Source organism: Castor canadensis, chromosome 9 (genome assembly GCF_047511655.1).
Source record: "Castor canadensis chromosome 9, mCasCan1.hap1v2, whole genome shotgun sequence".
NCBI lineage: Eukaryota > Metazoa > Chordata > Mammalia > Rodentia > Castoridae > Castor > Castor canadensis.
In genome coordinates, this window is record NC_133394.1 from 27,459,696 (window position 1) to 27,487,338 (window position 27,643).

Below are 27,643 nucleotides of genomic sequence, written 5' to 3' on the forward strand. Positions count from 1 at the left end.
ACTATAGTCAATCTACTCTGGCAAAGAGTAGAGTGTGATAAGCAGAGTGTCAAGGACTGAACATAGGTCAATTTAGGGTTATAATGGGGAAAACTCAAGAGCTGACTGTCAGCCCTGTCTCCTGGCATCATTCCAGAAGCCTTCACCCAGTTCTCTCACTCTATTATGGGCTTAATTGTGTTCTACACAAAATTCCTATGTTAAAGTTCCAAGCTCCAGCACCCCAGAGTGTGACCACATTTGGAGATAGGGTCTTTAGAGAGTAGTTAAATTAAAATGAGGTCCTGAAAGAGAGAATGATGTTGCTGGCTGTGATTCAAAGTTCAGCAATACCTTGAGCAAGTGGTCTAGTGGTGCAGGGGCAGCCTAACTAAATTTGTAAGCAGGGACCATCTTTGCAGCTGCAGATGAAGTTGGTGGTCTTTCTCAGAAGTCCCTACCTGCAGCAGCTAAGTGCTGGCAACAAGGTGGTAACAACTACTATAGGGCCCTGAGTTCAAATCCCAGCAATGCAAAAAGAAAGAAAAAGCCAACCAAAAATAGATATAATGCAAATCTCAATTGTTCAGATTTTGATCTTTAATTTAATGGGTCCAGACACTTGATTTTATGTGTGCCTATATTTGATAAAACTGTGTGTTCACCTTGTAATTATACAATTAACAACACTTGTCCAAGCACTGTGGCTTACATCTGTAATCCAAGCTACTCGTGAGACAGGGATCAGGAAGATCATAATTAGAGATAGCCCAGGCCAAAAAAACCCGCAAGGTAGTATTTCCACCAAGATAAGTAAATTAGCCTGGCATGTTGGTGCACGCATGTGATCCTAGCACTCAGGAGGCTGAAGCAGTTTGAGGCCAGCCTTGGCTACAAGGTGAGCCCACACTTCAAAAAAACAACAAAAAGCTGGCTCACGCCTGTAATCCTAGCTACTGAGGAGGCAGAGATTAGGAGGATGGTGGTTCGAAGCCAACCAAGGCAAATAGTTCCGTGAGATCCTATCTTGAAAAACCCTTCACAAAAATAGGGCTGGTGGAGTGGCTCAAGATGAAGGCACTGAGTTCAAACCCCATTACCGAGAAAAACAACAACAAAAAACACAAAAAAAAAACCCACAATGTACATTGTCGCATTCCACTTTAAGAACAGTTCTGCGAAAAGTGGTGAAGCAGATCAAGTGCCTTGAAATTCATCATCAGATTTTTGCCTCTCACTAACATTTGCAGCTCTCACTTTCCTTATTTTGTAACAGTAGTTATTTCATAAGACAGCACAATATTATTATGCCATTTATATTTTACATTTAACATGCATTATAATATTTAAACTCTATGTTAATTCCGTATTAGGATGCTATTGTCATTGTACTATTTGTTATTTATTACCGTCCTCTTCAACAGCCCTTGAGGTAACCTGGAGAAACAGAAGGTGCAAAACAATCCCATCCTTAGAACCGGGAAAGAGGCGGGTACGAGTTACCATGACAACGGCGCGCGCCGGGACCTTTCCCGTTCGCTTTTCGCTTGAGAAGGAAAAAGGCTCCGGCTGCGTGTTACGTCATCACTGCGCGCTCCTTAGGTTTTTTTTTTTTTTTTTTTTTCCTGTGCTGTTTTGGAAGGTCCCGGCCCGGCTACCGTCGCCTTACGCCAGGGATTATTTTTTCTTTCCACCTTTGTTACGTCGCACGGAGGCTGCAACACGGTAAGTATTGATGGGGGAAAGGGAAACAGCGAGCGAGCGAGCGAGCACACTCCCCGCTGAAGCTCCCAATGCGTTCGGGATCCTGTCCGCTTCCTCTCTGCTGGGATCGCGCCGCGTCAACTTCCGGGCGGGTGCCCGCCCGCACGGCCTCCGCCGCTCCCCTCCTCTGGCCCCTTTGTGTCCCCGCAGTGTGGAGGCGCGGGCCCTGGCGGGTCCTTTCTCCAGGCGGAGAGCGCCGTAGTGCAGGCAGCCTCCCTGAGAGGGCGGGCGCGGCCCGCGGGGGTTAGAGCGGGGACGGCGCGTCCGCGTGCCGGGTAAGAGGAGGGTGCACGAGGGTCAGCTCGCTGTGGGAGCATGGGGGGGGGATCGAGGGAGGAAGGGGGGAAGAGGAGCGATGGACATTTCAGAGATTCCCTTGTCCACCTCTGATAGTGGCGGCCTAACAATGAAGCGCGGCTGTAATAGTCCCGAACCACTGGCATGTGTGCGGTCCCTTTATTCCCCGGGAAGAGGTGCTGGGGCTTTGTATTGTACATTGTTTTCATGGCCTTTTTCCTTCTTTTTATTTCTCTCCTGCAGATAGTGCATTTAAACGTCCCAGCCCCCCTCCAGGGTGGTGGTTTCTACCCACGATGAATCTTTTCAACTTGGATCGTTTTCGCTTTGAGAAAAGAAATAAGGTTGAGGAAGCTCCCGAAGCAACCCCCCAGCTTCCCCAACCCCCGCAACCCGGCCCTTCTTCACCAATTTCTCTTAGTGCTGAAGAGGAGAATGCTGAAGGGGAAGTTAGCAGGGCAAATACCCCCGATTCAGATATAACTGAAAAAACAGGTGAGTTACAATGTAACAAACTGATGTAGCGTCAAGGGGATATTTTCAAAAGATAAGGGGCGGAAGGCATTCTAATGTTTTATTCTTAGTGTTATACATATTGATTTCATTGTATTCCAGTTGTGCTGTTTGGAAATTCAGCATCTGTACTGTCATAGGCGCCGTGTTACCTCCACCTGAGCGTGCTTCCATTGTTGCTTCACTTTTATGTGAGTTCCTGGAATTTAGCCCAGTGATGGAAGTTGAAAGCAGAATTTAGGTCATCCTTAGGTCATCATGTCTCGCGAAGGGAATGTAGGTGATTCAGACGTGGAGTAGATTTTGAGACTGCTGTTTGGCTATAGGTTTCCATTCATTCCAATATTTCAAAAAAAAAAAAACATTGATCACCTACTGTGAGCAAGACGTTGATCAGAGCCCTAAAGAAAACCTCTGTGTACAACTAAAAATCAGATCACTTTGAGATAGTGCCTCCGCCTGAATTCCTGGATATCCCTAGAATGCAAATGAATAATGGTGAATGAACCATTTTTAACCTCATTAGCAAAATGTTATAGACAGGAGAATTGGAGAGCGAGACAAAAGTGAAGGTTTCCATGCTGATCTAATTATTGAACAGTTAACAATTAGAGGAATAATTTTTTTTAACTTTTTTTTTCCGGCGTAGCGCTAGGTAATTCACATTCTGTCATTTAATTTGCACAATAGTCATACAAGATTAATATTATTCACATTCTGCAGAAATAAGATCCAGAGGTTAAATTTTTAGGGATTGGATGGAGCCACCATGAACTCTAAATCTTTTTTTTTTTTTTTTTTATAGTTTTTACATTTACTCACATGTGTGTATGTATACATTGTTTGGACCACATTCCACCCCCCCAGCCCCCATCTTTAAATTACAGTTACTTAAAAAGAGGAAAGGAATGTTAGAAGTTTTAGTGTTCATTTCAGTAATACATTTTTCTCTACAAAACTCAGTATTTCACAAATAGGTTTTAAATTAAAGTGACTGAAGGATTGGTAATGTACTGGTCTTCTCCCTGGTTATCTTTTTGTTTGCCATTCTTACTTAAATGTAACAGTGATGGTAGATTGGCTACAATTATCATTAGAATGACATTTTAAAATACTTTGTTGTATTTGGATTTTGGTTGATTGATTCATAGCTTGGATTAAGAGGTGATTAAGAGTCAGATTGTCAAAGTTTGATTGTCTAAGGAGTTTTCAACTTGTCTACATGCTATACTAGAAGAAACAGCTGACAGATTTTGGGCACAGAAGTGACATGGCTGTTCATTCTTTTTGTAGATACTTGATTTGCATAACAAATGCAGTAGTTAATGTCAGAACATCCAGGTACTTTGATGTTTTTCCTGTTGGTATATTCCCGTTGGCATATCCATCTATTTCTTTCATATATATATATATATTTTTTCCCCCCCTCAAGACAGGTTCTTGCTTTGTTCTCTTTGAACTTTGAACTTATTATCCTGCCTCTGTCTTCCCCAGTGAGATTACCAACATGGCAACCATATTTCATCTCTCTTTTCTTTGTGGTACTGGGATTTGAACCTAAGGTTTACCCTTGCTAGGCAGGCCATCATAGCCATACCTTGAGCCATACCTCCATTCCATTTTGTTGTGGTTATTTTGGAGATGGGGTCTCACGAACTATCTGCTCAAGCTGCCTTGAGCCGCAATCCTCCCAAGTAGCTAGGATTGCAGGTGTGAGGCACGGGCTTCCAGCTCATACGTTTCTTTTGTGGTGAAACAGGGTGGGAAAGGCATGGGTGTAATTAGGGTATTTGAGTCCTTAGAAACCTCTGCTTCTTCATTTTAGTTAAATGTGGGATATTGGACAGGATGCTTAAGATACGAGATCCACAGTTTTTTTTTCATCTCAGAAAGTAAAAGCACTTTGTAAACAGTATTTCAGTGGAATGTTTTAGTTATCACTATATGTAATACGAGTTTTTTTGTTTGTTTGTTTTTGGTGGTACTGTAGTTTGAACTCAGGACCTTATGGTTGCTAGGCAGGTGCACTCTACTACTTGAGCCACACAGCCAGCCCTGTTTTGTGTTGGGTATTTTTGAGATAGGGTCTCTTGAACTATTTGTCTGGGCTGACTTTGAATCATGATCCTCTTGATCCTCCTGAGTAGCTAAGGTTACAGGCATGAGCCGCCAGTGCCTGGCCATACTGAAATTTTGTGGGGTCTTTTAGGTATGGTATTGGGGTTGGAACTCAGGGCCACATTCTTGCTAGGCACGCACTCTACCACTTGAGTCACTCCACAGTTCCCATAATGTGATTATATGTATATGTATATGTATATGTATATGTATATGTATATGTATATGTATGTATGGTACTGGGGTTTGAACTTAGGGCCTCACGCTTGTTAGGCTGGTACTCTACCTTTGAGCCACTCTGTCATCCTCCATAGTGTTAATTTTTGAGAGTCCTGAAAACTAAGGTTAAGTGTCCATTAAAGACTATGAATAGAATGGTAAAATGATGGAAGAAAATTGCTTTATGACAGTATTGAATACCTTACACATTGATAAAGGGTAGAGGTTGAATGAAGAAAAATCATGGGAAACTTTTATAATCTGTGCTTAATGGTGGCAGTAGAAATGGAAAAGAAAGAGACCTGTCAGATTTCAAAGTAATGAAGAGCAGGGTTTATACAACTGGATTCCTGGTTGGAATGAGGTGAGATGAATAATAGGAATGTTTTAGTTTAGGAAATTGAAAAAAAAAATGGTACATTAGAATATCTATACCTAATGGTACATTAGAATGGATAGGAAATACTTATAACAAGCCATTTGAGCATGTCTTTGAAAATTCCAGTAAGAATCAGGGGGCCTGCCTCAACTGCTAAGGCAGCTGGGCAGGGGAAAGAGGTGTGTGTGCCAAATTGAGTATTAGACCTGTGGAGAGGACAAAATGTTGAAGTTAGGTTTAAGAACAGAGCCAGACGCCAGTGGCTTATGCCTGTAATCCTACCTACTCAGGAGACAGAGGCAGGAGGATCATGGTTCAAAGCCAGCCCAGGCAAAATGGTTCGAGAGTCCCTATTTTAAAAAATACTAAACACAAAAAAGGGCTGGTGGAGTGGCTCAAGTGGTAGAGCACCTGTCTAGCAATTGTGAGTGAGGCCTGTGACCATAGCTACTTGGGAGGCTGAGATCAGGAGGATCTCAGGTTTGAGGCTAGCTCAGCAAGTATTTCGCCAGACCCCGTCTCATATAGCTAGAGCAAAATGGACTAGAGGTGTGGCTCAAGTGGTTTGCAACCTCAATGCCCTGAGTTCAAACCCCAGTTCCACCCCCCCCAAAAAAAAAATCAGGACTAGAAATTGGAGAATCATCAGTAGAATGATGTAGAATATGGATATTGACCTTACTTTCTTTATCGTTATATGCTAACTTCTCATACTGCCATTGTGGTGTAATTCAATATTAGTTTATGTATAGTAGAGTGTTAGGGGTCTGAGTGAGTTTATAAGATGAAACTTCACCTGTACTCACTTTTTCTGCTAATCTTGTTATTTTACCTGATATGAGCTATGGCTTCATTTTCTGTCACTCTCCTTCATGTACTGTGCCACAGCCACATTATTTTTGAATGTACCAAGCGTAGTCTTGTCCTTGGTTCTTTCCATTTGCTGTCTTCTGCCTAGAAGACTTTCCCTGCTGATATTTATATATGGCTCAGATCCTGCATTCAGTAGTTCTTAGTGAAATGTCTTCTTTTTAGAAGGCCTTCCCTCACCAGTCTCTTCAAAATAGCAAGTCCTCCCCTCCCCTCACCCCAGCTTTACTATATGTGTCCTCATGGTATTTATTACATTATGTATTTGTGTTTTCCTTATTAGAATGTAAGATCCATGAGCGCAGAGACCTTATGTCCTGGTTCACCTGCTTTTCCCATTGCTCAGAATAGTGATGGGAATTTAGTAGGCCCTGAGTAAATATGTTGAATTCTTTTTTTTTTTTAGGGGGGCCTACACCTTCAGCCACTCCACCAACCCTTTGTGTGTATGTGTGTGTGTGTGCATGTGTGAGAGAGAGATGGATTTTTTTCGAGATAGGTAGGGTCTCACCAAACTATTTGCCCAGGTGGGCTTTGAACCTCGATCCTCCTGATCTCTGCCTCTAGTTAGTATACAGGCATGGGCCACCAGCACTACAACCCCAGTCCCATCAGATATTTTGTAGCCATGGATACCTGATGCTCCCTTTGTAACAGGATAGACTCCCAATGCCCATTTAAATCCAAACCATCTTTCAGATTTATGGACATAAACTTAACCCTTGATCCTCCATCCCCCCACTCTGGCAAAGGATGAGCCCAATCCCATATGCTAGGCGAGTACTCTACTACTGACTTACAAACCCAGAATCCTTAATTTATTTTACTCTCACAGTGCCAAAGTTATCAGTGATTATTACACATTATTACCCTTTTGGATTTGGAGAAATTAAAATAATGGCAGATGAATGAATGAGTAGAGAACCTAGATATTTTATGCATAAAGAATAAAAATGAGTAAAGCATGATACTCAAGGAGCAACAGGAGGAAAGGATGTATAAGTATATACTTAAACTAGTGCAAGGTAGTCAGTCATACAGAGGAATATATTAAGCAAAGTAAGATCACAGGCTGAATCACAGATGATTCTTCTGGAAAGATCACAAAAAGTCACAAAGAGATGACCTTTGGAATAGGGGCTAAGCAATGTAAACATTGTTTATTGGATAAACAAATGTTGAAGGAAGGGTTGAAGTATGGCAAGGGAGAGGTTATTTGTGGAAGAGGAGCTTTTGAAAGACAGAGAGCAGCAGCATAGATGAAACTAAAAAAATAAAAGTGTAAACTGCTGGATTGTGAGGGCCCTTTATATGCTAAGCGAGGGAAGATTGACCTTATTTGGTACACACCATATAGCACTTCAGTCTGCAAAGATTATTAGTGGAGCTATTCTGTTAAAGTGTTGATGTTAGGAAATGACAGTAAGGATAACAGAAAAGGCAGTTTAGGGAGTTTTCTATGATATGAATTGGAGACTATTTGGTGAGAGTTGAGTATGGAGGATTCAAAGATAAATCTTCCTTTTTTGGACAGTGGGTGATTATATCAACTAAATTAGGAAGAAGGTTATGCTAACACATTGTGGTTACCTGCCATATTTCAGTAACAAAGTAGTCTGGAGCTTAGAGAGTAGTCTGAATCTGAGAAATTACCTCAAGAATCATCCTTTGGGTAGTTAACAAGGAACGCCCGAAGCAGAGTGTACAGTAAGAAACATGAACATTTGATGCAAAAGCAGGGAAATCAGTGAAAGACACAACACGTGACTAGAATAGACGTGATATCATTTTTATAAATCATAGTGTCCTAGAAGAGTTCCCAGTTCCCAGTTTGGTATGTAATGATTAGAATCAAATGCTGTAGAGAAGTCAAGTGAATGGAGACAATCAAAGACCCCTTTCCTTAGAAATTAAAAGTTACTATTAATACTTAAGCTTCAGAATGGCAAGATGAAGACTATTGGTTGGAGAAAAGAAAGTAACAGTTTGATAGAGTAACAATGTCAGGAAGCTAGTACTGAGAGTTGTGTTTTCCCTTTTTTTTTTTTTTTTTAACTTTTGGTGCTTAGCTATTGGTCTCTTCATAACAAAATATATTTAAAAATTGAGCATTCTTTAATAACATGTTTTTGTGATCCTTGTTTGATGTTGGTTTTTATGTTTTCAGTTATTTTTTCTGTGTATATGGTTGAGGCTTTTATTTTGATTTTAAACAAAAATATTGTATTGTGCATACATCGTAACACAACTTGCCCTTATTTAAAAAGTAGCCTTTTTTTTTACACTTATAAGTCCATATATAAAATGTGCATTCCTAATTTTTTAAAATGAGTAGATAGCATCTTAATACAGGTGTACTATAATTCATATAACTTAATGTCCATTAGTTTCTGTTTTTTTCACTATCAAAAGAATTTTGTAGTGGCCATCCTTTTACATAAGATATTTTTGCTTGTGTATAATGTGGGAAATTCCCTGGAAGTTGAATTATTCAGGTTAATGGAAACATAAGTAGTATTTTAGCTATTGCCAATCATCACATATAAACTGTTGCTGTTCACCTCACATATGAACTGTGTGCTGGTTCACCTCAGACTGTAGTTTGGTTTTGTGACATCTACTTTTTCATATCTAGCAGAAGTATTTAGAACCTTTTTAATCTTTATCAGGTTAATAATTAAAAGTACCTTGTTGCTTTATTTTTATTATTTTTTAAAGCTTTAGCAAGGATTTATTTTAGTATAACAGGATAAAGCATAGACAAGCAGGGGTAGAAGGTGGAGAGAGAAATATCTCTTATTCCTCACATGGGAAATGGGAGCAAAAATTCTGTTACTTAAAGTTTTTTTTTTTATTTTGTTTTTGGTACTGCTTGGTTTGAAATCAGGGATTCACATTTACTAAGCAAGCACTCTACCACTTGAGCCATACTCACTGACCTTTCTGCTTTAGTTTGTTTTTCACATAGGGTCTTGTGCTTTTTGCCTATGCTGGCCTTTGGCCTTGATCCTCCTACCTCTGCCTTCTGAGTTACTAAGATTACAAATGTGTGCTACCATACCTGGCTCCTTAAAGTATGTTTTCATAAATATTATTGGTCATTGGATTTTTTTTCTATGTTTATATTTTCTGTCTTTATAATGTATCTATATGATAAATAATTCGTATTTTAAAAAAATTTTCATATGTCTTATTCCATTTGGGCTTTTATAACAGACTACCATATGCTGGGTAAGTCATAAACAACAGAAATTTAATTGTCACTAGAGGCTGGAGAGTCCAAAATCATGGCACCGGTAGCTTTAGTGTTTGGTGAGGGTCTGCTTCCAAGAGGACAGCCTCACGTAGCTAACTGAGTGGTTTCTTTGGTCTTTTTTATAAGGTCACTAATCCCATTCATGGTGGCCTGGCCCCTGTGGTTTAGTCACTTCCCAAAGGTCCCACCCCACCCCTAAATACCATAGTGTGTAGGGGATTACAATTTCAGTGTATTGTTCTGGTGTGTTGATGTGTGCCTGTAATTCCAGCACTGGGAATGTTGAAGCAGGAAGATGGTGTGTTTGAGGTGAGCTTGGACTACATAGCAAGACCTTGTCTCAAAAACAAAAAAGAACAAAGCAAAGTAAAAAAGACTAAAGCATATAAATTTTGTAGTGGTGGTGGGACACAAACAGGCCATAACACCGTGTTTGTTTGCTACAGAAAAGTTTTACTTTTTTTTTTGCAGTACCAGGGCTTGAACTCAGGGCCTATACCTTGAGCCACTCCACCAGCCCTTTTTGTGGAGGGTTTTTTCGAGATAGGGTCTTGTGAACTATTTGCCTGGGCTGACATCAAACTGAAATCCTGATCTCTGCCTCCTGAGTAGCTGCGATTACAGGCATGAGCCATCCAGCTCTACTTTTATTTATTTATTCAAGCGGCACTGGCGTTTGAACTCAGGGCCTTACACTTGCTAGACAGGCGTTCTTACTGTTTGAGCCACTCCGTCAGCCCCCTAGTTTTAAATTTTTGAGAAACTGCCATACTGTTCTATAGTGGCTCCATCGTTTAACATTCCTACCCGTGGTGAGTAGGAATTCTAGATGACAGGATTCTAGATTATTCACATCCTTGTCTAAAATTGCTGTGTTCTATATGGTTTTTTGTTTTTTGGGTTTTTTTGGCTTTGTTTACATATTAAGTCCCGGGGATTAACCCAGTATTTGTGCAAACTATGCACGTGCTGTACCACTAAGGTACTTCTCTTTTTTTTTTCTGTATTTTTGATAATAACCAGGCTAAAGGGTATGTGTTGGTATCCTGTGGGTTTTATGTTACTTTTTAACTTTTAAGTCTCATCTGAAATTCATTTGTTTGTAAAGGCCTAAAGAAAGGGTGATAAACTGGGTGTCAGTGGCTCATATAATCCCAGCTACTCAGGAGTTAGAGACCAGAAAGATTGTAGTTTGAAGCCAGTCTGGGCAAATAGTTCTCAAGACCCTATCTCAAAAATACCCAACGCAAAACAGGGGTGGTAGAGTGGCTCAAGTGGTAGAGTGCCTGCTTAGGAAATGTGATGCCCTGAGTTCATACTGCAGTATCGCAAAAGAAGGAGGGGTGGGGTGATAAAATTTTCTCCTTGTTATTCTTTTGACTAGCCAATTATCCCAGCATCATTTGTTGAAACCTTTTCTTATCTTAAGTGTCATCATTAAGCCTAAATTCTGATGTCTATTCTCCTTCACTAATCATCTCAATCAGTTTACCAGGCTATTTTAATTTTTACAGTGTTATGATATACATATGATGTGCCCGGGATTTTGATGTGTTTTGTTGGGTTTTTTCTTCCTCTTTTGATTTGAAAGTTGGTTAGAAGTGGTTTCTTTCGATTTTTTTTTTTTTTTTAGGATTTCTAAGTAGCTGAAAGTTTGCTTGCATGTTTTTATTTATTTCTGATTTCACTGATGAGATAATGTGGATTTTTTTTTAAGTCACAATCTCTCTGTGTAGTCCAAGCTGGCCTCAGACTCATCCTCCTTCCTCAACCTCCCAAGTGCTGGAATTTCAAATGTATGCCACATGCCCAACTTCTATTTGTTTGTTTAGATTTGAGATAGTGTCTTGCTAGATTTAAGATAGTATCTAAGCCATGGCCTGGAACTTAATATCCTTCTGCCTTAGCCTCCTGAGTACTGGGGTTACAGCTGTGTACCACCATGACCAGCTGTTTGTCCTTTTGAAGGAACAAATTTACAATGTGGTCTAGTTGATATTCGAAGAAACTGCTTTGTACGTAAGTCACCATTTTGGAGAATTGAACAGTGGGAGCAATTTACAAAAATGGCAAATTTTCATAAGTTTGCCTCACAGGTATAAAAGTTCATGTGTTTATATTCTATTTTAGATGGCTTTATCTATGGATTATCAAATTGAATTATGTGAATTCATGATTTCCCAGTAGTGATTTGGATTTTTTGGAGGGAATAGGTATGATCTCAGGGCTTTGTGCTTGCAAAGCAGGAACTCTACTACTTGAATCATACCTCTAGCCCAGTGATTGGGGATTTTTTTGTTAGTTTTGTTTTGATTTTTTCCACTGTGCAGCCCACTTCAGTAGGCTACTGCCAGGCAAAGGTTCGGAGCTACAGTTTACACTGGCATGGAGTGATTTGTTTGTGAGGGTGCCTTTTAAGTCACCACTACAGAAGACAAAATGAAAGCTGGAAGGTGGCACATGCCTGTAATTTCAGCATTTGGGAGGCTGAGGAGAATCTCAGGGTCTAGGCAAGTTTGGGCTACACAGTGACATAGTATAGTGAGACCTGGTCTAAAAAAGGTCAAAAATCATTGCTAGGCTTAAATGCTTCTTTTGGTTCATGGCATACTTAGAAATGATAATGGATGCAGGGCCCTGAAAGAATTTGGAATCTAAGATTGTCTTCTTGTGTATACTACTGGTCAGAATTGTGCATGTGCTTATGATATATGTCCCACTACTTTTGCAGTGAGAAAATACTATCTTCTATTTTTAAAACAGATGTTTTAATTGTTTTTATATGTAGGTACAAGCTGTTTTCTGTCATGTTCATTGACTGATTTATTCCTCTCTTTCTCAGCACAAATTATGGCTCATTGTTATTTGTGTGTACATGGCTCTTGTAACCTGTTAGTTCCTTTAGGGCAAGTTGAGCTATAACCTGCATTGTTTTTCTTGACTAGTGCCTTGAGCACACAAGGCAGTCATTATATGTTAGAATTGAATAGAGATAGATGTCTTTTCTGTGTGTTTCTGCTTTTTGCTTTCTTTCCTATACTTTTAATATTTTTGTGTGTTCTGCTGTCTCTTTTATGATGCTGCTTAAAAATGCCTGTTTGCTTTGGGTCCAAAAGCATTATTATGTAAGGAATATCTTTGTAGCCATTAGCTCTTAGCTGTTTTTACTGCTGCTTACTTCTGAAAATAGTCCAAGTAGACAAATCTAAGTGTCCAGCACTATGCTAATTCTATATTGACTATATTGGAAAGTTGGTATTTCATTAATCAGCTTTCACTATATCCCATCAGTTTTCAAAATGTGTTCTATGAGGGTTCCCTAAATGCCCTCTTAGGGTAGTCACAAGGTCAAAATTATTGTCATAATAATATTAAGACCTTTCTTTTTTCATTATATTGATATTTGCACTAATTGTGAAAAAGCAATGTGAGTAGCAGGTTGTAGTAGCACATACCTGTAATCTCAGCTATTTCAGAGGCTAAAGTGAGAGAATCACTTGAGCCCATGAGTTTGAAACCAGCCTAGGTGACATAGGGAGACCATATCTCAGAAAAAAAGAAAAAGAAAAAGAAAAGCAGCAGTAGGTGAAACTACTAGTGCATTAGAATGAATCAGCACAAGACTTCATTGTATTTCAATTTTTTTTTTTTTTTTTTTGTGGTACTGGTGTTTGAACTTAAGGCCTATACCTTGAGCCACTCCACCAGCCCTTTTTTGTGAATGGTTTTTCAAGATAGTCCCTGACTGGCTTCAAACCGCAATCCTCCTGATCTGTACCCCGAGTAGCTAGGATTACAGGGGTGAGCCACCGGCATCCGGCTGTATGTCAAAATATTATAAATGCCAGTTTCACTTAAAGAAGATGAACATGATAACACTCCTTGGAATCACAGTATTGGGGAAGTAGATTTCTTTTTTAATATTTGCTACAGCAAAATTTGTAGTGCCCTTTATTTCATACCATAGTACAATGGCTATCTCAAGGAAGAGCATTTGTGCAATTACTTTGAGTTAACTAGTCATTTTCTCAAGGAACACAATTTTTACTTGAAAGAATGGATGATAAACTGGTTGTACAGACTTTGGTATTTGGCAGTTTCTCAAAAATGATCAAGGTGATAACAGAACAACACACAGTATTGTTGGTGATAAATTCTAGTTTTCAAAGAATGTTTAACTCTGGAAAACTAGTATGCACAATTTTAAGTTTGACAGGTTCCAAATACTGTCTAATGAGCTCAGTAGTGGTATTAACAAATGTAGTTTTGTGTTGTTTTTTTAATATCATGAAATGTATCAACATTTGGAAAATATACATACTCAGTGTGCCAGTGTTTTCCACATAGCAAAGCACAATGTTACAAAATAATGCATGGGTTCAAGATTCATTAAAATGCAGAATTGACCAGTAGATTTAATATAACACAATGCAAAATGTTTTGTCAAATTATTTCACATTCCATATTTAAGAAAATGCTACCTGTCAAATTTGGGTTTAGTGTTAAAAAAAAAATCCACAGAAATCTAAAAAGGCTGTAAAAATTCTCCTGTGGTTCTTTATCTGTTTAAAAGTCATGAGTTTTTCATAAACCTAGATGAACTATTTGGTTCATAATAATGGCTGGGCTGGGGATGTGCCTCAGTGGTAGAGTGCTTGCCTAGCATGCCTAGTATGTGGAAGGCCCTGGGTTCAAGCACCAACACTGAGAAAAAAAGGGAGGGAGTACTCATAATAGTGGTTGCTATGGTTTTGTGACAGTAAGTTGGGGAGGCAAACAATTTTGGGTTATAACAACTTCCAGATTTTGGATTTTAGATCTACTTTCTCTTTTGAATTTGCTTTCATAAGCAAGTTGCTTTTTTTCACTTTTTCTTGAGACCAATGTCCCCTTGTGCAGCCCATGCTCGTCTGGAACCCACTATCCTTCTGACTCAGACTTCTAAGCATGAATTACAGCCCTGCAGGCCAGTATGCTTGGTGCTTTTTCACTCTTACCCTTCATTTTATTTATAAAATGGTGATAAGTTTTGTGTCCTTCAGGGTGATTGTCAGGATTAGATGTTTCTTCAGGACTTGAAAATAACTTGGAAAGTAGTTAATGGAGGAGGAGGAGGGTATAAAGGAGAATGGTAGAGGGGGTGAATCCAAGGATGACACATTCGTTACATTGAAGAACTTTTATAAATGCCCCAGTGTACCTTCACCCAGCACAATTAAAAAAAGGGAGTTAATGGCATCTGTTGTTTTTTAACCTTTGAACTCAAGATTCATCTAATCATTCATTTTTATGATTAATTAATTAATTAATTGGACCATCACAGTGTTTTTATTTCAATATGAAGTTCTTAAATGTGAGCCCTTCTCTAGATGTTAGAAGGGAAAATACTGGTTTTCCTAGGAGAAGGGGTAATAATTTTGGAGTGTACTCCCTGGAGAGAGGCGATCTTGTTATAGTACCTTACTGACCTGCTTTTTCAAAGAGGATACCAAATATATGATTTTCTAGGATTGCCATAGCAAAATACCACAGACTAGGTGACTTCAGCAACAGATGTTTACAGTTTGGAGACAAGAAGTTCAAGATCAATGTGTCAATTTCTTCTGAGGCTTTCTCCTTGGCTTATAAGGTAGCCACTCCCTGTCATGTCCTTACATGGCCTCCTTTGGCAACCCTGATGTCTCTTCTTACAAGGACACCACTCATTAGGTCAAGGGCCCACCCTGAAGTGCTCATTTTAGCTTAGTTCTTTGAAGCTGTGTCTCCAAATGCCAGGCATATGGGCCCACCCATGTGACATCATTTATCCTTAATGACCTCTTTGAAGGCTTTGTCTCAACAATTAGATTTTGAAGTCCTGGTGGTTGAGACCAGCCTATGAAACGGTGGGGGAGGGGGAAACACAGTTCAACCCTTAACACCAACATTAGCACGGACACTAATTTTTATAGAATGTTGGCTAATGATATTTGCTAAACTTAAAGCACTTTATATATAACCATTTTCTATGAATATTTCTTCCGATAATTAGCTTCTGTATTTTACAGATGAGGAAACTAAGGCTTAGAAAGATTGAGAGATTAAGAATCCAAGTCTTTTGTGCTCTGGTGTCCAAGATCTCCCTGATAGGAACTGAGTGTTAGGAGGTAAAAATCACAGAGAAAAGGGTTAGAATATAAAACAAACCTATTTTGCAAGGTCCACTAAGGTCTTTTTAAAAAATTTTTTTTTAATTCTTGCAAGAATTTATTTTAATATAACAGGATAAAGTACAGATAAGAAGTGGGGAGAGGAAAAAGAAACATTTCCTGTTCCCCACATAGGAAATGGGGGCAAAAGTTCCCTCCACTAAGGTCTTGATAGTAAACAAACTGTCAAGGAAAATTGTTTAATACCAATCTGGGTTGACTATTTTTTCTTTAAAAAGTGACTGGAGGAAAATAAAGTGGGAACCATTTTTGGTTTGTAATGGAAACAAGGTGCAGGATTAGGGATTTTTAGCTCGTGATTGTAATTATCGAAAACAAATGTGTCTTTGAGTTGCTCAGAATGTCTTTTTTTTTTTCCTTTTGCAGAAGATTCTAGTGTTCCAGAACCTCCAGATAACGAAAGAAAAGCAAGTGTATCATGTTTCAAGAATGAAAGAGGAATACAGTATATTGATTTGTCTTCTGATAGTGAAGATGTTGTTTCCCCAAATTGCTCCAATGCAGTGCAAGAGAAAAAATTTAACAAAGACACAGTGATTATAGTGTAAGCCACTTAATAGATTAATATTTATATATGTAAAGGATTAATGCTTAACTTTGAAATACTTTGGTGACTTTCCCCTGCTCCTTTGGCCTTTCCTTGACTGCATTTTGGTTATTTTTCCTAGACTTACAGACATGGAGAGGTATGTACAGTGTGTATGCATGTGTATGTGGAGATGTCATCCAGATAGTTGGATTTCTGACATTTGAATTTTGGGGAGAAGTCTAGGTTTCATGTCCAAATTCAGTAGTCCAGAGTATTTATCTAGTATTTATTTATGTATATATTTATTTATTTAGCAGGGCCTCACCTGTGCTAGGCAAGTTCTGTACCACTGATCCACGTCCACAGCCATTGGTTGTTTGAGACAGAGTATCACTGTGTAGCTCAGATTGACCTTGAACTCCTGATCTCTCTGCCTTTGTCTTCTGAGTGTTATTTGATTTTATAAAGCCATATGATTATAATAAATTACCACAGGCAACTAGTGCAACTGGGTAAGTGAAGCCCTCTTCATTGAAATACTTAGCTTAGGCCAGGTGAACTCTAGACTTAAAGTCAGAGAGATGAGAAGAAACCTATAGAAGGTTATAAGGACAACCCATTGAGATAAGTCAAAAGGTTATGTGATCTAGAAGCTAAGTGAAGAAATTGTCGGAAGAAGAAACAAGAGATTGCGTTGGTCTATTGCTGACAGTGAGGACTTACTCTTAAATTAGAACTTTCTACAAAAAGCCATGGTAAGCATGGCTCATCCTGAAATTCACTCTGATATAGAAAATAGTGAAGCTCCAACCTGATTAATCTTGAGAAAAATAGAAGTATTAGTCTCCTTCATCCTGTCCTTTTTTAATTCTTTCTTTTTTTTTTTTTTTGCAGTACTGGGACTTGAACTCATGGCCTTCACTTTGTGCTACTGCACCAGCCCCCCCCCCCCGCCTTTTTTTTTTAATGAAGGGTTTTTTTTGTTTGTTTTTGTGAAGGGCTTTTTTGAGACAAGGTCTTGTAAACTATTTGCTTAGGCTGGCTTTGAATCACGGTCCTTCTGATCTCTGCCTCCTGACTAGCTAAGATTTTAGGCATGAGCCACTGTCATCTGGCCCTTTTTTTAATTCTTATTTTGAAAAAGTTTTAAATTTATAGAAAAGTAGCAAAAAAATATATAGTCAATTCCCACAGTCATTGCAAGAAGAGTCACTTACTAGCATTTCACTCATCATCGTCTTCATAAAAAATAATTATTGAACATATTGTCTCTAATATTTTTGCATTTATGTGCAAAGAACATGGTCCTTCACTTACATAATAGCAGTAGTATTTTAAATTCAGAACTCTGGTTTAATTGGTACAATATGACCAGTTAGATTGTACCAGTTAGTTTATCCTAATAATGCCCTTTTTAGCATTGCTACTCAACATACTAATTTGTGAATAAGGAATATGCCCTAGGATGTAAATCAAGCTACTGACTGCCTTCACTAAGAAAATCTTGCAGTGGAGAAAAAAAAAAGTCAGGTGAAATAACCAATGTTCTTAGTAATATAACTTTTATTTTCTGGTATAAGTTGCTTATGTTATCATGGACAGGTAAGCAGTTGGAGTTGGAGGACTTGCAGTTAGGCCTAAAGACCACATTTTTAGGAGTACTTTATACTAATTTTTCCCTAGCATCATACATTAGATTTAGTTTGTCTTATCTCTTGTCTCTCATTTAATTCTCAGTCTTTTGTTTCTCATGATTCTCAGCTTTGAAGGTAACAAGACAGTTTTTTTTAGAATGTCTCTAAATTTGGGTTTGCCTGATGTTTCTTCATAATTAAATTTATGTTAAATGGAAGAGATAACACATGAATGATTTGTGTGTGTGTGTGTGTGTGTGTGTGTGTGTGTGTGTTTCAGCATGCTTACATTTGTCCAATTGTATTGGTGGAATAAACTTTTATAGCTTTGTTTTCATGGTCCCAGCTAGGTTTCCCTATAATGTCTATTTTCCCTTTGTAATGATTAAGTAATCCTATGAAGAGGTGCTTTGAAACTGGGTAATGATCCTGTTTCCTTTCACTCAATAATTTTAGTATCTGTTGATTCTTACCTGAGTTTTGAAAATAATAATTATGAAATGGTAGTATTCTGACTGGCAGTCTAGAATTTATACATTTATTATTTCATATTCTATAAAGTTTCTCTTCTCATGCATTTATTTATATATTTTATAGTACAGTAGATAACATGGAAATATAAGTGCTTATTTATTCAGTGACATAATTTATTACTATCATTATTCGTTTTGATGTACAAATTGTTTCGTTTTGGCAGATGAGGGCTCCTTCAAACAGATTGTTTTATCTGTTCAGGGATTCTTCTCATTTTTTGAGCCTTTCCCTTCTGGCAAAAGATGTTCCAGACTTGTACTTTCCTTGTCCTATACCTGAAATTAGAATTAGCCATTTTTCTAAGTAGCTCTGGTTCCTTTTAATAGGGAATGATATTTTGAAATATGGGGATACAGTGTGTTCTTTCTTTGCTATTAGGTGAGGTAGAGGATTATGGAATTGCCCATTCAATAGAATGACCTAAGATCTCAGAGAGGGGAAAAATGTGTGTGTTATATTTTAGCTTATTTATTTTTATTAATACCTTAATTCTAATCTATTGCTACAGGGCTGTTTTTTTTTTGGTGGGACTGGGGATTGAACTCAGTGCTTCATGCTTGCAAAGCAGGCAGTCTACTGCTTGAGCCATACCTGCAGTTGTACTACAGGGCTTTTTCTTGTCTCTTTTTCTGTATTTTCTTCTGACAAGGAAAAATTTATTTACTAATTTACTCAGTTATCAAATGCTTATAAAATAATTTTAGAATTGCTTTATCCATACCATATAACTATTAAATCCACTAAATAGAATTCAAAACTTGTAAGCTTTATTTTGAATGAGGGAATATACTCAAAGCACTTGGATTGTTTATTTAAATTTTCCTGTGTTACTCATTTGAAATATAATTAGGTTCATTAATTTCTGCTTATATTCATTTTAGGATTTTTTTCCATTGTCCTTTTTTTTTAGCATTAAAAATATTAAGATACCAAAAATCAAAACTACAGAGGATATGCTTAGAAAAATGTTACTTCCTCACTCCCTGTGCATTCCAGCTCCATACCCCTCCCATTTCAGAACTAACACGCTTGTCATATTTCATTTTTCTTTCATGTATTTATTATTTTTTACACAAAAGACTGCAAACTGCAGTTTTAGAGTAGTGCCCTCTTATCTGTGAATATACTCTAAGCCATCAGTAGATGTCTGAAACTGTGTATGTACCACATTGTTTATGACACATACATACCTGTGATAAAGTTTAATCTATAAATTAGGCACAGTAAGAGATTAACAATATTCTGTAATAAAATTTATTTAAAACTTATGAATAGTTATTTCTAGGATTTTCTACTTAATTTTTCGGGCCACTTTTGGATGAGGGTAACTGCAGCTTTGGAAAATGAAATCATGGACAAGAGGAACTACTGTGCATATGTGTCTTTGTTTATTTGTTCTTTGTTTTACCCACTTAACATTATATATGCAGGAAACTGTATTAATTCCTAGAGATCTTTAGTCTTTTTTTCAACCCTACAGTATTACATTGTATGAATGTTCCTTAGTTTATTGAGTCAGTACCCATATATGAGCATTTTGGTTATCAGGGTTTCTTAACCTTGACGTTTAAGGGGAGATAATTTGTTCTAAAGGTCTGTCCTTTGCATTGAGATATGGTTAATTTAGCATCATTTCTGACCTCTACCCACAAAATGCCAGTAAAGTACCTATCAGATCAAGATAATCAAGAGTGAATGTGCTCGCTTCGGCAGCACATATACTAAAATTGGAATGATACAGAGAAGATTAGCATGGCCCCTGCGCAAGGATGACATGCAAATTCGTGAAGCGTTCCATATTAAAAAAAAAAAGATAATCAACAATGTCTCCAGATGTTGCCAAATGTCCACTGGCAGCAAAAATCATCCCCCTTTGAGGACCATTGATGCAGGTATTAGTCAGAAGCTCTGGCAGTTGGTAAAGTATACAGGGAAGAATATATAAACGAGAAAGAACTGAGGACAAAATCCTAGCTAACTTCAGCAATTCAAAAAAGTAAACAAAGGAGAAAAGAACCTATTCTAAAAATTAAGAACAGAAAGCTAATCAGAAAATTAGAAATAGTGTTGCAGAACCCATGAAGTGGGGCCAAAATTTTGAGCATAAGTTTGTCAACAATGTGGGACCATAGAGGAAAATTTAGATAAGCAGTGAGAAGTTCTTACCACAGTCGATGCGTAGACGGCATTGCTGTTCTTAGAGCAGTTTTTGCTGAAATAGTGGTGCAAAAGATACAAAAACAGTAAATTGAGACTATGTAGGAAGTAAAGAATTAGAAAATCAGTCTAATCAGATTTAAAGTAGTTCCATAGTGCTGGAACTCCTGACACATTGAGCTAATTATGAATGCAGTCTTGAACATCTATAGGCCTACAAGGAAAAGTTTATAGAGAGAAAAGATTCTGGAGAATGATGACATTTAGTTTAAAGTAAGACCCTGAAGGAAATACAAAGGGCTGTTTGTATAGAATGCCTTTGCCTTCAAGAAGTAATTTCTCAGGGGACTGAGGTAGGAAGGTCGTGAGTTCAAGGACAGCCCAAACAAAGGTAGTAAGACCCTGTTTCAAACAACAAAAGTGTTAAGAGTGCTTGCCTACAATGCATGAGGCCCTGAGTTCAATCCCCAGTAATACAAAAAAAAAAAAATTATCTGAGACCAGATAAAAGATCAAGTGTCCAAATCTATTGTTCTTAGAACTTTTACTTTTAAAATTTTAAGCATACAGGAAAATAAAATAGTATATTATGAACACCCATCTCCTATTCCCCTAGATTTGACAATTGTTTTCTCCATTTGTTCATTGGTTCATTTATTACTACTTTTAACTGAAGTATTTTAAAATAAGTTACAGTTACAGGCATCTCACCATTTCTCTCTTTGGGACGTAGTTATACATCTGCCTTCCCACAAAAAAATGAGTACTATTACCAATGAGGAATTCTCTAACATCATCTAATTTCTCATTTATATTCATATTTTTATGTATTTTGTAGCTTTTTTCAAACTACATTCAACAAAGAAATGTCTACTGCATTTGGATATCATGACTCAACTCTCCTTTGGTCAGGAATACTTCATCACCACCCCTTCTCTTTTTTGATGATTTTTAGCTTATTAAAGAGAAGTCTTTTCTTAGAGAAATATTTTTTTGTTTCTTCTCATAATTTTATATAATTTATTCTTCTTGTAAACTGGAAGTTAAATTCGAGGCATGATAGGACTAATGGTAAATAGTAATACTACATCAAGAGGTACAAGGTAGTCCCACCATGAATGGTTGAGAGTCTCATTATGTAATAATAAGGACAGTCAGAAGAGTAAAGATCTTTGAAGGTAGTTATGCAGGGCAGAAGTTGTAAAAGAATTTTAACCGGAATGTCTTTATTAGGAGACAGAGTCAAGTAAGGAGCAGTGAGAGTAGTGAGACAGAATGAGAGTTTAAGGTTGAGTGCATCAAGAGTGAGAAGTCTGAGTATAATAATGGAAAGGATACACAAGTCAGTACTTTAGGCTTGCAAAGTAGGCACTCTACCACTTGAGCCACCCCTCCAGTCCATTTTACTGTGGCTATTTTGGAGATGGGGTCTCACAAACTTATTTGTCTGGGCGGGCTTCAATCTCAATCTTCCTGAATTCATCCTCTCAAGTAGCTAGGTTTACAGGCGTCAGTGACTGGTGCCTGGCAGCCAAGTAGATTTTTAAAATACACATTTCTGGTTCTTGGGAATTTGCTTTTAAATGTTCTTAGGTGGTTTTTATGCATCACCAGTGCCCTACATGACAAATATAAGTAACATGAATATGTATTGAAAAGTTACAAAATACATGTTTTGGATACACTTATAAGAGAGCTGTTTAAAAATAGAATTAACTGCCTAGCAACGACTGCATCACTGACTTTAGGAATATTTGTAATTATATTCCACATTGCTGTCTTTCTGTGATATTAACATTTCCATCCATTTGTTACTGTTCTGACTGATATCTAGAACATCTACCATTAGAAAATCAAAATTTCAAAATGAGCTTTTTTTTTTGATTTGGTGGATAAACGAGTTAAATTTGACTCTAAATGTCTAATGTATAAAACAAAATGGAGCAGTGTTAAAATTAGTTATTGGAGAATAAACCCTTATATGAAGTAAATGCTTCCTGTTTGCTGAGATGTTTTGTTCCTGGGGGAAATACTTAACGGAATGGTATCATTCCATTAAGTTGGGTGTGACTTTTAAGTTGGGTGTGATGGTGCATCCAGGAGGATTGTGATGTCCAGGCCCAGGCTGGGTTTTACAGGGAGAGTTTGCCTCAAAACAAACTTTTTATATTGTAAACATTTTTATTATATGCAAACTTTTTATATTGTATACAATACAGTTATGTATTGTATTCAATACATAACTGTCTTGAAATGAGAAAAAGTTCCTTTACTCTGACAGGTAGCGGTCATATTTAATTTTGAAAAGACCTGCAGATATTCTGTATTACATACACATACATAAACACTATAATTATGAAGCATAAGTAACATGCTAAAAACTTTTTTCTTCCCTGTCTGGAAATATTCTTAGTTCTGAACCATCTGAAGATGAAGAGTCCCAAGGCCTTCCTTCCGTGGCACGAAGAAATGATGATATTTCAGAACTGGAAGATCTTTCAGAATTGGAAGATCTTAAAGATGCCAAGCTTCAGACCTTGAAGGAACTTTTTCCACAAAGAAGTGACAATGATTTACTTAAGGTTGTGCCTTTTATAGTAATTAGTTCTTGTAGCCGTAATGATGACAAAAATTTCTCCAGAATCCAATGAATGGTCATTTTTCTAAATAAAGGTATCTTATGTTTGAAGGTAATTATTAACTGTTAATTTATGTAATACAGATAAATGCCAGAAAATTATTTATTGAGTGTCTTAACTCATTAATAGCTGACTATTCACTTATAAGTAATGAAATAATTTTGAGCCTTTTTAGCCCATGTAGGTTGTAAGTTCTGGTGACCTGTTTGTTTGTTTTGGTGGGACTAGAGTTTGAACTCAGAGCTTTGCATTTGCAAAGCAGGCACTCTGAGCTACACTTCCAGTCCTAATTTAATTTGCTTCATTAGTTTTTTCACCTTTGTTAACTGTCATCACTACCACCAGTTTGCTTCCCCACAATCTGAGGCTAAAAGTTGATATATCCATATGGCCTAGGCATAACTTTGAAGAGGAGGTGGTCACTGGTGTATTAGAGAGTATATGCTTTTTCTAAAAAGGGGTAGTTATTGCTTTGCTGCCATAGGATATGACCATGTGAGCTGTCAATAATTGCCCATTGGTAGATATTTAGATTTTTTCAAATAAAGTCAAAGGCTGTATTTTATTTAGGGTTGTCACTAATTTAATAGCTTATTGAGCTATAATTCATATGCTATAAAGATCACTCATTTACAATCTACGATTCAGTGGTTTTTTATTATATTTATAAAGTTATGCAATGACCATCATCATCTAAGTTTAAAACATTTTAATGATCCCTAAAAGAAACATTGTATCCATTAGCAGTCATTCTCATTGCCCTTCCTCTCCTCCCTGTCCTAGGCAATCACTAATCTTTCACCTCAAGCATGCTGACATGTGCACTCTACTGCCGGGAACTCCATCCTCTTTTTAATCTAATCTTTATAGATTTTCCCCCACTGGGCATTTCATATAATTAACATACATTATGTGATATTTTGTGACTGGCTTCTTTTACTTAAGATTTTGCGATTCATCCCTGTTACAGTGTGTACTTTGATCTCTTCAATCTAACCAATTTAAAGAAAGACAAAAACAAATACTGTTCAAGACAAATAAAACATGTCTGAAATACAGGTGGTCTTGCACCTGCCAGTTGGAACTGTAACGGGTAGATTAAAATTACTCCATTTTTCTCTGTTAATTTTAATGTGAATTACCATTTTTTTCTGCCAAATCATGATGATACCTTACTATTAGCCAAATGAAACTTTAATAATGTATTTATTCTACATTTTTCCTTGCCAGTCAGTATTACCTGACTGCTGATGTGATTTTATTTACTAAAAACAAAAGGAAGCTGAGAGTGGTGGGGAATGCCTATAGTCTCTGCACTCAAGAGGCTGAGGAAGGAGGATTGTGAGCTTCAGGTCAGATATAGTGAGACCCTATCTCAAAAAAAAGAAGGAAAGAAAAAAAAGAAGAAGAAACATTGCCACTAATAGCTAAGGGACTATTACAGTGTAGGAAAGTAACAGTAAGAAAAGAACGTCCAGTGGAGTAAACATGATGGCATGCTAAACTATTCAGCATTAAAGAACATTCAGCATTAAAGAACAAATACCTCAGCTTGAAGGACTAGTTTTCAAAGGGATTTTGTTTTCCTTTAGAAATATTTTTCTCTAGTCTTAACATCTTGGTGGAAAAATACAGGATAGGCATAGTTTCTTTCCCTGTTTTATTTGAAATTACCTGAAATTGTGGAAATTTAACACATTACTCCAGAGCAGAACACTGCGCCCCCACCCTATGGTACTAGGATTGAACCTCAGACATCCCAGTCAAAGTGAACGTCCAGTCAAAGCACTCCTCACTGGAGCTGGGCTCCACTAGTCCTGCAGTAGAGCACTCTTGAGATAGTCTGTGTTTCAAGTGACCCCAGCCAACTTAAGTGATTTAAAGGTGATAATCAAAAAATTGTGAAATAAAAATTTAGTCTTAAGCTTGATCAGAATATGTTTTGGCTTTTTTGAAAATAAAGAGAGGCTTATAAAAGATATTTGAGGATCCAAGATCAAGAAAAACTAGTATGAGTCAGGCACCTATGGCTCATACATGTAATCAGATGGAGATCAGCCCTAGCAAAAGTGCATCCCTATCTGAAAAATTAAAGCACAGAGGGCTGGGTGAAGCTCAAGTGGTAGAGCACCTGCCCAACAAGTAGGAGTCCAGACTCTATGCTGCCCCCTCAAAAAAATCCCAAACCAAAACACCTCCCCCAAATTGTTACATAAATAGTGTATGGTTATGTTCTTACAAAACTTCAAATAATCTAGAAATAGAGAAATCAAGTCTTTTATTTCATTTATCCTAAAAGGATTCATTTTTTTTTTGGTGGTGGTAGTAGTACCAGAGCTTGAACTCAGGGCCTATACCTTGATCCACTCCACCAGCCCTTTTTATGTTTTCAAAATAGGGTCTCATGAACTATTGGCCCTGCTGGCTTTGAAACTGCCATCCTCCTGATCTCTGCCTCCTGAGAGATAAAATTACAGATGTGAGCCACCAGTGCCCAGTAGGATTAAATTTTTTTCAAAGAGCAGAATTATGCTTCTTTTTCCCAAAAATTCAGAAAAAAGGAAGATAAATGTCAGTCCTTCTCCATCCTCTCCACATCTCTCTCTTCTCCCTCTTTCATATACACATTTGTTGAAAACAGAAATAGGAAGTTTTGAAGGTGTCCTGGCAAAATCTTGTAATTAAAATGACAAAAATGAAAAAAACCTGGAATATATTGTAAATCTTTGATTATGTTTTAATTTTTCTTTATAGTAATGGTGAGTAAATTGGATAAATTTTTAATATATACTCATAAGTTAAGACTTTTTAAACCAGATTTTCTGAAAATTTATCATAGGACTTAATGAACTTAAACTGTTACACAGAAGCCCACTTTGTATAATAGTTGATAAGTTTTTTCTTAAATAATTCAAGAGCTTTGTGAGCTGATTCTTAGGGTGATATTTTTTAAACATTTATTTTTTTCTCATTGATAGTTAATTGAATCAACAAGCACTATGGATGGAGCAATTGCTGCTGCCTTGCTGATGTTTGGTGATGCAGGTATGCTTGACTTAATTTTAAGTCATGTGGATTTATTGCTTTTTTGTGTTCTCATTGTTCTGCAATTTATCTAGCATCCTCGTGAATTCTTAAAAGAACCTGTGAAATATTAGTAGCTTCCATTTTTTATATGAAGAAGCTGAGGCTTGAGAAGGTTAAGTAACTTTAACCAAGGTTATACAGCTATTTGGGAAACAAATTTCTAGGTTGATTTTTTTTTTTTTTTTTTTTTCCCTACAAAAAAAAGGAACAGTTTCTCCCTGGTAATTTTGCTTGTTTTCTATAGATCAAGTCCCATAACAGCAAAGTTTTGGTAGGTGTATTTTCTTTGGTGTTTGGTTTTTTTTTCTCTTAAATATCCTTTCTAACTGCATTGTGGTTTTATTTAAGGGTCTACCAATATAAGTCAGTAGGAACATAATGTTTTGTGGAAAGTCCTAGTTGGTAGTCAGCATTTTCTTCATTGAGTAAATATTTATACTATGTTTCAGGCTTCTGATATTTAAAAAAATTCTTTTAATGGAACTTGCAGTATAAAAACATCTCCAATATTTTTACCAAATGCTGTCTCAGTTTTTCCTTAATTTGTACATATCAAAATAATACAAATAGAAATCACTTGTAAGCCTACCAAAAAAGCAGTTAAAGTAAGCAATGAAAGTAAACCTACAATCCATTAACTGCTATTACATTTTTATTTGATTTTTTTTTTTTGAGGGTCTCACTATGTAGTCCAGACCAGCCTTGAACTCTCAATTCTCCTACCTCAACCTCCTGAATGCTGCAGTTACAGGCATGTACATATCTGTTTTACCTCATTCTCAATTCTTTTCCAGTATTTATATGTATCAGTATACAACACACACACACACTCTAGGTTACAAAATGTAAAAATCCTGAGTTACATTTTTATAAAGTCATTTAATTTATGATCAGTAGCTTGTCAGTTCAATCAGGTTTATCTAGTTTAAAAAAAATGACTTCATGGCATTCCTTTGACTCCCTGGAGCATTAATTTCATGACTTTTTTCCCATAAACATTTATGTGGATTCTAAATGTGATATTTCATCCATATGAAATGCTTACCTTGAGTTTGAGTGAGGAACCAGTATTGTGTGGATGCTATCTACACAAAATGTCAAGATTCTTTTTTGTCTTCCACATACTAGCTGTGTGACCTTGGGCAGTGTTGCCTAACTCTTCTGTGTGTTTATTTCCTTAGCAGTAGAATAATAACAATAATAATAAATAATAATAATTAAAATAAATTTAAATAATAAAATAAAATTAATTAAGTAAATAATAATAATAGTGCTAACTCATAGGCTGTTGTGAAGAACTGAAAAAGTGAATTCACTTTCTTACTATGATGCCTGGTTTATTATAGGGGCCATGCAAGACAGAAAATGCTACAAGGAAAGGCTGAGTGTATCTTCCTTGTTATTGTATCCCTAGCAGTTATTTCAGAAGCTCCTGACAAGTGATAGACTCAGTTAACCT

General features: G+C 37.1%; 1 protein-coding gene and 1 non-coding gene across 5 annotated transcripts in view; both read left to right on the forward strand.

Annotated features, from left to right (window-relative positions):
- Nucleotides 1–1,603: 1,603 nt before the first annotated feature.
- The window catches only part of Smarcad1 (SNF2 related chromatin remodeling ATPase with DExD box 1), a 70,075-nt gene continuing 44,035 nt past the window's right edge, over nucleotides 1,604–27,643 (forward strand). Inside the window, exons 1-5 of one of the 4 annotated variants that reach the window (XM_020180552.2) lie at nucleotides 1,604–1,704; nucleotides 2,284–2,535; nucleotides 15,971–16,148; nucleotides 22,872–23,040; nucleotides 26,076–26,142. In XM_020180552.2, the coding sequence (XP_020036141.2) occupies nucleotides 2,337–2,535; nucleotides 15,971–16,148; nucleotides 22,872–23,040; nucleotides 26,076–26,142 (613 nt within the window). In that variant the 5' untranslated portion in view covers nucleotides 1,604–1,704; nucleotides 2,284–2,336. Of the gene's footprint in view, nucleotides 1,705–1,729; nucleotides 2,019–2,283; nucleotides 2,536–15,970; nucleotides 16,149–22,871; nucleotides 23,041–26,075; nucleotides 26,143–27,643 lie in introns of those variants that run through there. The other 3 variants (XM_074041377.1, XM_074041376.1, XM_020180553.2) reach the window with 3 other exon arrangements.
- Nucleotides 19,999–20,105, forward strand: LOC141411107 (U6 spliceosomal RNA). Its single transcript, XR_012435948.1, has one exon. It is a non-coding gene; the product is annotated as a U6 spliceosomal RNA (small nuclear RNA).